The sequence below is a fragment of the Pyxicephalus adspersus genome, chromosome 2, assembly GCF_032062135.1.
Source record: "Pyxicephalus adspersus chromosome 2, UCB_Pads_2.0, whole genome shotgun sequence".
In the NCBI taxonomy this organism is placed as follows: Eukaryota; Metazoa; Chordata; class Amphibia; order Anura; family Pyxicephalidae; genus Pyxicephalus; species Pyxicephalus adspersus.
Window position 1 is genome coordinate 2,174,161 of NC_092859.1, and position 12,609 is coordinate 2,186,769.

The 12,609-nt window shown below is 35.8% G+C and overlaps 1 protein-coding gene across 4 annotated transcripts in view; it reads left to right on the forward strand.

Annotated features, from left to right (window-relative positions):
• Positions 1–1,354: 1,354 nt before the first annotated feature.
• LOC140322695 (proteinase-activated receptor 1-like) overlaps positions 1,355–12,609 on the forward strand; it is a 92,411-nt gene continuing 81,156 nt past the window's right edge. For all 4 annotated transcript variants that reach the window (XM_072399262.1, XM_072399263.1, XM_072399264.1 and 1 more), the window contains exon 1: positions 1,355–1,506. In XM_072399262.1, the coding sequence (XP_072255363.1) occupies positions 1,395–1,506 (112 nt within the window). In that variant the 5' untranslated portion in view covers positions 1,355–1,394. The remainder of the gene's footprint in view (positions 1,507–12,609) is intronic.

Sequence of the window (12,609 nt, forward strand, 5' to 3'; positions counted from 1 at the left end):
ATAATGTTCAGATATCAGAGGAGCCAATAATATTTATAGCTACAACTCTTGAATCATTAACCACACACATTGGGGGTCAATGGCTAGAAGGCAATGGGAATAATGTCCCCTTACACAAAGAAGAATAACCTTTACATTGATGGTCAGTGGGATGATTGCAACATTGGGGGTCAGAGAGGAGAATGCTTCCCTCTTCATTGGTGGTCAGTAGAAAATGGGCTCCTTAGACTGATGGCTATATACTAATGACCAAGGAACAAAATGCCCCTTACAATGATGGTCGGTAGAAAGAATGCCCCACAAAGAAATGGTAAGTTGGATAAATATTGTTTACTTTTGTGATCGATGGGAGAAATGTCCCTTACATTAATGGCCAGTAAGATGAATGCCCCTATACTTATAGTGTATTAAATCATTTGGGGGTCTTACAAGATTTATCCATGCAATGAAGAATAAGTTTGACAACGGAAGTTGTAAGGAATATAATTTAGCTGAGTTTTGAATTTAAGCTGTTTTTGTGTTTTTTGCTATATTTTGCAGATAATTGAGTTGTGTTGAAACTAGTTATATCCTCCTTATCAGTATGTCAATATTTGCTCCTTACCTTGAAACATCTTGCTCAGCAAAGTTGTTAATTAGGTTTCTTGTTACTGACTAACTACTAAGTGTCTTCCACCTGGTTGTCTGACTATATAAACTGCGATGTGATAATAAAGATTTGAGACAGGATATAACTATATGCTTAAGTTGTGTATTTGTTAATCACTGCTCCCAACACGTTGAAAACAGAGGTCATGATAGAGAGGGAAATATTGGTCTGGGATCAATAGGAAATCGTCTTAACAGAAGTGATAGCCAGTCCTCCAACTAACAGAACTCTACTTAAAAGATTATATTGCTCGTAGAAAGTTCTGGTTAGCTGATCCATTCAGTCCATAATTAGAAGCTGTCATCTGGACCCAGGGTGTGAGCTTGGTACACTGGATGCAGTCTAATTCTGCAGAGCAACCAATTTCATGTTCTGGAGAAAAACAACTCAATGGTGACGAGTTACATCCCACTAACACAAAATAGACCCCCATATGTCATTATTCAACCATAATCACATGACAAATTATGTAAAGATGAATGCAGGCTTACTTTAAGAAAAATGTGTTTTTATAGACATTTATCTGATATATCAGACAAACTTTAACCGTTTAGAAGAAGTGTTGGGCACATGGTAATTTATTATCTGACTACATGTGACAATGGGAACAATTCTAGCTGTGTGATAAACCTGCTTTATCACCATCAACATATGTACATAAATGTCCGATATTTTCAGCCACATACATTGTGTTCAACTCCGATTAGAGCTCACAAAGATCTTCCATCATCAGTTTCATCAGTTAATGTTTCTTTTATTGCTCTGGGTTTTCCCTGCAGTAGAGATGTTAGTTTGTCTCCTTCTTCTACATGTGGTCACCTTGTTCTGTGTAGTGAATGGCGATAATGTGATGGAGGGTGAGTACCTAACAATCACGGATATGTTAACTTTCCTAAAATGGCACATTTGGTTTTTAATCTTGAAAATCCATAAAATTCAATTATTAAAAAAGTGTAGAGCTAAAACAACTTTTTAGCTAGATATTTTATGAGCTTTTGGAAAGACTTCTTGGTCTTTTGAGTCACAAGTGGAACCAGAATGATTGAAATTATCCATGAGGAGCCTAAAGAAGGTGATGAGAAGATCAGATCTTCCTACATGGCAATAATATATACATGAATTGTGATTATATTGTATAGGCAAGCTGAATTTTTATTTTATAATTTTGATTTCAGGACATTAACATTGCATTTTTAATATTTTTAGTATTAATACAGAGGGATATTTGTACCCAGGGTAGTCATTTGAATGTTCCATGAGCTCATCCAGGGTATAACCTCAGCTTCATGTAGTTCCACAACTGTTTGAAGAAGGAACACATAAAAAACACAAAGAAAAATGTCTATGGAAAAATCCTTGTTTGATGAATATTATCTGTCACAGTCTAATAATATTACACCATAAGCCTGCCGCGTGCACTGTTCTACCCGATCATCTCAATGGCCACCCAAAGCAGCGCACATGCAGACTGACACTGGTGCTGTTAATTACAAGGATCTCACACTATGAAAGTTCATAGCAGATATACAGGAAAAGTATTTGCTTTATAAAAGTGTGAGAGCTAACAATAATTTTCGTTTTGCTGTGACAACAGTTGTTAAAGTGAAAAACACTTGTGTATCATTGTGAATTAGGATTCATCAGGCTAGTGAACATTCCTGTCTTGCAGAGTTGGAGACCCAATAATAATTACCATGGAAGCTGTATACAGGAAGTTTGTATATTCTTCCTCTATTTATCTACCTCCCCTCCCCATAGTCCATTATCATACCAATAGCTTGCCTGGTGTTACCTGGCTGTGAATGATTGGGGTGGTAACATTAGATATTCAGTTTCTTGGACACATATATCCAATGTACTGTATATGCAAAAGTAAGGAAAAATAAGGACAATATCTCTTTTTTTAAATAGTGACATGAACTAATATTTATTTATGACCTTTTACAACTGCATAATGATAACTATTGTTTTATAGCACAGATACAGCCTGATATGATGATAACACTTTGTATTCATAGTGACACACAGATATTTTAGACTTGCTGGCTATTAGTGTTGCTGTTTGGATCTGACATTTAGGATTTGGTTTGGTTCAGTGAGAACCCAACAAAGCTATTGTTCATTATGTAATCTGTGTGTGTGGTGGATTGTAAGTACTGGACAATGAGGGGTCTTTGGGGTGGGAACTGGAGATTGTATTGCTTGAGGTCAGATCTCACTGAGGAATGCAGAATCTATATATTGGAAGTGGCACATTACTGGTAAAAGATCATTTTTATTACTTATTATTCTAAATCTCAATGACAAAATTTAACTGTAAGTAAAAATTACAATAAACAGGTTTGTATTCAACACCAATGCTGTGCAAAAAAATGCGGCCCCAAGAGGTTTTACAAATAGAAAAAGTATTTGGGACATGTAGAACACTGGAGATGCCTGCTGGGAGGTGAGAACATCTGGGGGTACATATGGAATTTTATTAAAATTGTGGTCCTAACTCACATTGGGACTTTTTAGGCATCACACAAAATAATACAAAATGTGATCAAATGCAAATTACTTCATTTACATCAATCGAAAAAACAAAAAACAAAATCATACGTAACTGTAATGCACCTGGGCACACAAACCACAACCAACTCCAGATATCCTTGAATCAGGTTTATTCAAAACAGCACAGCACAGCAAGGGTTAATTTCAATTAAGCAAGGTACAGAAGGATAAGGCAAATGCAGGTCAGTAACAATCCGAGGTCAGGGCTGGCAGCAGGCAGAATGGTCAATAACAATCCGAGGTCAGGGCTGGCAGAGTTCAATCAGAGTTAGTTTCAGACCAGGTCACTGAGGAGATGACAAGCAGATAAAGTTTAACATATACAAGACACACCCAAGCACACTGTGGTAACAGAGGCTATAGCGGGCAATGGTGTAATGGACAGGCTCTCCTTAAATGGCCAGGATGACCAATCACCTTGCGCCACCTGGCACTGTCTGATAGGAGACTGAGTAAATCCCCTGCAGCTGATTGGCCGCAGGGAATTCAAACTAACTCTGTCCCGCCCTAGGGCGAGGCAGCCGAGTGCCACGCCCTCGGGGGGTACAAGAGGGACGCATGGTGACACGCTCACCTCTTCCCACAGTACCCCTAGGACGTGCACTACTTTGCACTTGCAAAGGAGTGCTGGGAGCAGGAACCACATCCAAAGGGATGCAAGGGCTGCTGCCTGGCTGAACAGTACTTTGGCCAGGGCGGATCCCTCCGCCTGTAGAGACAGACAAGCTGGGAGCAGGGCAGCAGCCTCGGCCATGCTGCCTGCTACTGTGGCGTCCCCCTCTGTGGCTGGGAACCCCAGGGACACCGCGGGCTCGCAGGGCGGGTAAGTTCCTTACAGTAACAACATCAAAAACTCAAAATAGCATGTATTGTACTTAGAGTATCCTACCTGGACATATATCAATATAGGACATATATCTATATAGGCCAAAAGATTTAGTAATTAACAGTGCAGCACTCAAGTTGGAAACAAACTCAATGCATTTCACTAATAGACAAGCTTCTTCAGAAATAAGTATATGTTAGACACTCACTTAGGCAACTAGATGCCCAATCACATTGTGGAGGTAATGCAGCAAAAACTGATTATTTGTTATGATTATTATGGCTTTTTTGATAAATTGCAAGTGGTATCAGAATTAAATATCTGTATTTTTTTTACAGAACTACAGAAATTTGTAAGGCTTTTTTGATAGCAAGTGGTATCAGAATGTAATATCTGTATTTTTTTGTACTAAAATACAGAAATTTTTATGGTTTTTTTTGATAGATTGCATGTGGTATCAGAATGAAATATCTTTTTACTGAAATAAATCAGTATTTTTTTTTTTACAGAAATACAGAAATTTTTATGGCTATTTTGATACATTGCAAGTGGTATCAGAATTAAATATCTGTATTTTTTTTAAAGAAATACAGACATTTTCTGTTTATTTTGATAGATTGCAAGGGGTATCAAATTTTTGGCTTTTTTGATAGATAGCAAGTAGTATCAGAATTAAATATCTTTATTTTTTACAGAAAAACAGAATTTTTTAAAGCTTTTTTGATAGATGGCAAGTGGTATCAGAATTAAATATCTGTATTTTTTAAAATAGAAACACAGAATTTTTTATGGCTTTTTTAATAAATAGGAAGTGGTCAGAATTAATTAATTATCTGTATTTCTTTTACAAGAATACAGACATTTTTACGGCTATTTTGATAGATTGCATGTGGTATCAGAATTAAATATCTGAATTTTTTTTTACAGAAATACAGATATTTTTATGGCTTTTTTGATAGATAGCAAGTGTTATCAGATTTAAAAATCTGTATTTTTTTTACAGAAATACTGAATTTTTATTGCTTTTTTGATAGATAGCAAGTTGTATCAGAATTAAATATCTGCATTTTTTTTACAGAAATACAGAATTTTTTTGTTTATTTTGATAGATTGCAAGTGGTATCAGAATTAAATATTTGTATTATTTTGTACTAAAATACAGAAATTTTTATGGCTTTTTTGATAGATTGGAAGTGGTATCAGAATTAATGATCTGTTTTTTATTAGAAATACAGAAATGTTTCTGTTTATTTTGAAAGATTGAGTTAAATATTTGTATTATTTTGTACTGAAATACAGAAATTTTTATGGCTTTGTTGATAGATTGCAATGGTATCATAATGAAATATCTGTATTTTTTTACAGACATACAGAAATGTTTCTGTTTATTTTGTATCTTTTACAGAAATACAGATATTTTTATGGCTATTTTGATAGATTGCAAGTGGTATCAGAATTAAATATCTGCATTTTTTTTTTTACAGAAATACTGACATTTTCTGTTTATTTTGATAGATTGCAAGTGGTATCAGAATGTATTTTTTTTTACAGAAATACAGACATTTTTATGGCTTTTTTGATAGATAGGAAGTGGTATCAGAATTAAATATCTGTATTTCTTTTACAGGAATACAGAAATTTTTATGGCTATTTTGATACATTGCATGTGGTATCAGAATTAAATATCTGATTTTTTTTTTACAGAAATACAGAAATTTTTATGGATTTTTTGATAGATAGCAAGTGGTATCAGATTTAAATATCTGTATTTTTTTACAGAAATACAGATTTTTTTCTGTTTATTTTGATAGATTGCAAGTGGTATCAGAATTAAATATCTGTATTTCTTTTACAGAAATACAGAATTTTAATGGCCTTTTTTATAGATAGCAAGTGGTATCAGAATGTAATATTTGTATTTGTTTTTACAGAAATACAGACATTTTTCTGTTTATTTTGATAGATTGCAAGTGGTATCAGAATTAAATATCTGTATTTTTTACAGAAATACAGAAAACTTTCTGTTTATTTTGATAGATTGTAAGAGTTAGTAAAAATTATGATAACTCTTGCAATCTATCAAAATAACCACAAAAATGTATGTATTTCTGTAAAAAAAATTAAGATATTTCATTCAGATACCACTTGCTAGCTATAAAAAAATACATAAAAATTATTTCTGTATTTATGTAAAAAAATACAGATATTTAATTCTCATATCACTTGCAATCTCTCAAAATAAACAGAAACAATTCTGTATTTCTGAAAAAAAAAACTACAAGCTGAGCTTGGATTATTAAAAGCCATTATTTCTAGTTTTTAGAGACTCTTTAGTAACTGGCAAGGTACCGATGGATTGGCGTAAGGCCAATGTGGTTCCTATCTTCAAAAAGGGAGCAAAGTCATTTCCAGGTTACTACAGACCCGTTAGTTTAATGTCCATGAGTCCATCAGAAATGTTTGGTCTCCATACTAGGTAACTTTCCTGCACCCCCTTCCCAATGTCTAAAGTTTTCATCTTTGTAAAACTCAGTTTGAGGGTTTTGACTTATCAGCAAAAGAAGCCAGGAACTCATAGCTTCCTTGCTGTCTGTCCCAGGCCTAAGGCTACGTACACACTTGCAATGCTTCTTGTCCGATAATCAGCTCAGAGCTGATATCAGACGAGAATCTGGTGTGTGTACAGTGCCCGTCATCCATCGTCCGAACGACCATCCTAGCAGATCCACAAATGATGGATGACCAACATTCGTAATGGAAGCGAAGGGAGAGAGAGTGCAGCGGGGTGCCACACCATCGTTCTCCCCCTCCACTCTCCATAGAGCAGAATGGTGCTGTATGTACAACACTCTTTCATGCATCGTGCAGTTCTTAGTCGTTGGAAAAGATTGTGAAAGAAAAATGATTGCGTGTGTACCCAGCTTTACTCTTTGACCTGGGATGCAAATGACAAAACCTAGTAACAGACCCCCAGAAGACTTTCCAGTGACAGACCTCAGTGACAGACCCTCATTGCAGACCTCAATCACTGGGTTTTGACACTGGGGACAAAGTAAGTGATTGGCTAGTCAATGGGGAGGAGACACATCACATGACCAAAAGCAAAAGGTGCAGATAGTTTTCCCCAATCTGCTGATTCACATAGCTGTGTCAAGGGATGGGACCAACTTTCCCCCACCCAGTGCCAGACTGTAGGTTGGGGTGGACTGCCCCAGGCCCTCAATGGGTCCCCATACATTGGTCAGACCCAATGCAGTAAAAGCAAATCCATGAAAGTTCCTAGAAATGCAAGTTAGGCAAATTGAAATCTCATTAGTTTTGGCAGCACGCAACAGCCTAAATCATTACTATAAAACTAAATAACAGAGACAGATTTATTTTTTCCATAGAAAACAAATTATTACACAGAAATAAAAAATACACAAAGTATAAAATTTGGTTTTCATATCCTATTAGGGTAAACATAGAAAAATGATGAATATAAAATACATTTAATATCTGATCTACAAGAAAGCTAGAAGGGAAATCAGAGTATTTTTATCATTTGCATGTGCTTTTACTTCACCAGATCTCTTAGATCTTAAAGTTTTAGTTTCATTCCAAGTCATCCCTGTACAAAGCACCATAGTGACAGCACAAATACCAGGGAAGAAGTTACCCCAGCAATGATCCTTGAAAAGATGAGAAGGGTATAAAGTTTGCATGTGGCATCTTGTGGCATAGAAATAAAAATAAAAAGAACCTGTACTTAATATTACCTTTTCTAGCCAGTTAGCAATTGAGAAGTATTATAATATTGGGGGTCAGGTAGGAGAATGCTTCCTTCTACATTTGTGGTCAGTAGGAAAGGGGCTTCTTAGACCTATGGCCAGTGAGAAGAATGCTCCATATACAGATGGCCACGGAACAAAATGCCCCCTACATTGATGGTCGGTGGCAAGAATGCCCCTTACAAAGATGGTTAGTGGGAAGAATATAGTTTACATTTGTGATTGGTGGGAGAAATGTCCCTTACGTTGATGGACAGTGAGATGTATGCTCCTATACTTACAGTGTATACAATTCTTCTGGGGTCTTACAAGATTTATCCATGCATTGAAGAATCAGTATGACAACAGAAGTGATAGTCAGTCTTCTAACCAACAGAACTCTGCTGACTAATTTATAGATTTCACATTTGGCAATCATTTAAATAAAAGAAATGCTGTTTATTGATTGCCCAAAGAAAGTTCTGGTTAGCTGATCCATTCAGTCGATAATTAGAAGCTGTCATCTGGATCCAGGTGAGCTTGGTACACTGGATGCAGTCATATTCTGCAGGGCAAACAAATTTCCTATTCTGGAGAAAAACAACAAATCACTTGACCAATTATGTAAAGGTGGATGCAGGCCTATTTTAAGAAAATTGTTTTTATATACATTTATCAGATATATCAGATAGTGCCAAGACAAACTTTACCTGTTTAGAAGTGTTAATTAACCTTTAGTGCCCGAGGATCGCTGTGGAACTGCAGATGAGCTCTCAATGGAGTTTCTCCATTGAGAGTTTATCTGCAGTTCAGTTCCTACGGTCACCGGGCTCATAATTACAGCTCGGTGACTGTGGGAACTTAACTCTCAAGATGAACTCTCAATGGAGAAACTCTATTGAAAGTTCATCTGGAGTACGCCTTTTTTTTAAACATATTTTTAAACACAAATTCTTAAAGTTGAACTTCCAATTCGAACACCAACACTAATCATGAGAGAATACTTTTCATGGTTAAGAGTCTACAATCATTATTAATATTTATTAAAGAACAAAATCTGACACAATAAAAATATTCATTATATAAAGTAAACATGAGACCTTTGGGATAATTGGGAAGAACCCTGAGCTATAAAGGCCCTTGGGACATAGCTGGGCTTCAAGTTTCAACTCCAAATACAAGATCCCAAAAGTGTTCTAAATTCGGGCCTGGGACTTGACTGGGACAAGTTCACTCTAGCATGAAGATAAAGATATTTTTTCCCTCTGGACCCAATTTTTGTAACCTTTTTAACATAGAGAAAACCATGAAATAGTTTTTTAGGTTTTTGGGCACCCCCCGCTATAATTAATATATAATTAGCTTACAATATATTAGTGTGGTGGTCAGTAGGAGGAACGCCTCTTATATTTCTAGTCACTGTGAAGAATGTCATCCTTATAGATAATTGAAAAAGAGACATATGGAAGGTTTTTTTGTCTCGTTAAATTAAGACAAATTAGTGTAACAGTATTAGTATTTGATACTGTGTGGGTAAAGTAGTGCAAAACGTAAATTACATATAAATATTTTTCCCATCCTCATCAGATTTTGTGAGGTTAATGTGAATTCATGCTATACATAAGCTTCTGATAGTACATTGGTTAGTTCACAAACACTTAATGGTATTTTTTACGTATAATCTATTAGTTTCTTTTAATCAGACGCATTTCACCATTATGCCTTCCTCAGGAGGACTTCAGAAAGATATGCTAGTGATTCAAATCGTACAATTATGTATATATCAAAAGTATAATAAACATACATATATCACATTTTCTAGAAAGACAAATTCCAGTGAAATATGTAATAACAATAAAATTGGTGATGTGTACTTGATGTGTAGCTGAATATGGATAGTGTCTATTTGTTCATAAAGGACTAAATATGATTGAGAATTTGTAATTATAAGTAGGTGATGTAAGATGATATTCAAAGATATAAGACTAATTCACAGTTAACAATTTAATGTAAGTATATATCAAAAGGAATAGAAAGGATAATCCAAAAACTTACTTTGTGTTTGTTCTAGGTAGGTGAACTGGGGTCTTATTTGAAAATAGATACGGCAAGTATAGCTGGTTCGCTGGTAGTCTAAATGGAGTGATATGTTTAATGAATAGGTGTACATAGGTGTTTGGTGCTTACCACACATGTAGACGAGAACGGCCAGCTTGACCAAATTTTAGGGACCTGCAAGACCTGATTGCTCTTGTAGCCCTTTGCTAGTTGTATGTGTTCTTGGATAGAGTTTCTCTTTCCAAGAACACAGGAGTCCTGTATTCCTGGATAGAGAAACTCTATCCAGGAACACATACTACAGAGCGGCAACAGCAATGAGGGGAGCGTAGCAGCTCCGCTTCCCTGATAGCTGTTGCAGCCCTGTACTATGTGTTCCTGCCCTCATTCTTACCTGCAGTGTCCTATCTCACTGATAGGACGATTCCCACGGCTGTATTTATGAATGCAACCGCGATAATCCTCCTATAGTGATTTCCGATGGTTTTGTGTACATTTGCGGGTCCATCGGAACTTCGAGGAAATTTTTGCAAGAATGCCAGAGGCATTCACGCTCATCCCTAGTACAGAAGTGGAACAGAAATTCAAAACCAAAAGGTTCTCTTTTAGGAATAGGGTTGAAGATAAGGTTCTTCCCAAATATTGCACAGTTGTTACTCTCCAAATACATGTTGGTATTGATAGGGGAATCCCATCTCTTTTAGAGAAATAGTGTCCCATCTAAATGGTAGAAAGTATACACTTCCATCATACAGTAACTCACTCCACGCTGCCTAATAATATGTTGAGACAAACATCTGTCCTAATTGCATTCATCAAAATAATGTTCAGACTTAAATACAAATTCAATTTAAGAACAAACCTACAGTCCCCATGTCGTATGTAGCCCGGGGACCACCTGTATTGGTAGGTGAAAAAGTAGGTGGGAGCTGATTTATATTACCAAGATTTCATACCCTAAGTCAATTTCCAACTTATGACGGCAGACATAGATGAAAGATGGAGAGAAATAAATGCCTGGAGATAGCCTCTTGCTGGAATGCTGAAAAAGATTATTATATATGTGGTATGACTAATATCAAAGTATATCTTATGATACTATTGGGGATAGAAATGATGTAAATAATTTGTTCGAGGAACATATATATGCTTGTTTTTTATAGATAGCCAAAAAGATCATTGGTGTCAGTTAACCTGATCTAAGTGGTGCAAACTGCTCAATGCTCACGGAACACCTAGCAACCTCCAAAGGCTCCCTAGATGAGAAATATTGATATAGATTGTCCATTAATGGAATAGATAAAGTTCTTTGAATACAATACATAAGATGGAATACTTTACATAAAAATATAGACATCTACTGAATAATGTATGGTACTTATTTTATTTTTAAATCTGTGATTTTTTTTTTTATTAAAGTACTTTTAGCATAAAAACTAAATTTTAGATTTCCAAGTTGGAATGCGTATGATTATTTCTGATAGGATTACCTCCATTTGATAAATACAGAGCAAAAGGAAAGAGAAAAGACAGCTTTTTATGGCAACACAAGTTATTTACATATTAAAGCATTCTAGGCTATACAGAGCTCAACTGAGCTAAAAGTCAGCATGGGTAAATGGAGTGATGAAGTATACAAAATAAATAAAGTATCAATATTGAATGATCGACTTAACTACTTACCCACTATTCCATATCTTCCTCCTATTGTGTGATACTTCCCTCACTTAGATTGTAAGCTCTTCGGGGCAGGGTCCTCTCCTCCTGTATCACTGTCTGTATCTGTCTGTCATTTGCAACCCCTATTTAATGTACAGCGCATTATATGTTGGGGCTTTATACATTCTGTTTATTATTAATAATAATAGTTATAATGAATAGGATTAAAATAAGAATATTGGGGTAAAGGGACCTGTAATATCACAATTCCATTCATTCCATGTGTATCTCAAAGGCCAACCATCATGAAGCGCTCCTGAGGATATCATTTATAGAGGATATCCTGTTCAGCTCTATAAGAACTAGTACTATATATATATATATATATAAATATAAAGTGACATCACCCTCATCTTCCTATATTATATATATGAGATGTAAGTCTTCAGTGTCTAACAGTATGGAGGGTTGGGACCTCTGGCAGGATTTCTTTTGCTTCTCTCATGGTGGTCATGGAGGCAGAAGGGCTTATACCATAATTCAAGTATGACAGAGCTTTTTAAATGAACCCTAAGCTATATAAATCTGATTTGTTTTTTCCACAATTTTAAATCCTTGAGAAAATTTAAGGTCAATGTAACCCTATCTGGATGTGCGTCATACACCATATATATTGGTTATATTTGCTGTAGTGATGTTTGGGGAGATTTCAGCTGTAACTCTCTAAATAACATTCCTATCATTATTACTAAATTTACATTACTGTGAGATATAATCACCTGAGTTCCTCTATTCTGATAAGAGCTCACACATCTCTACTGAAAATAAATTCTCCATCATCGGTTCCATCACTTGGTGTTTCTTTCATTGCTCAGAGCTCAGCCAGCAGGAGAGATGGAAGTCCGTCTACTTGTACCTGTCTGCCTTCTAAATGTGGTCACCTTGTACTGCGCAGTGAATGGAGACAACATGGCGGAGGCTGAGTACTCATCGGTCACAAATCTATTCTGAATTGGCTCATAAAATATGGCGATTCAACCAAACTGCTAACAATTATCATGTCCGGAACCACCTGGACAACCTGCATCTCCATATCCAGGATGGGTCATCACACA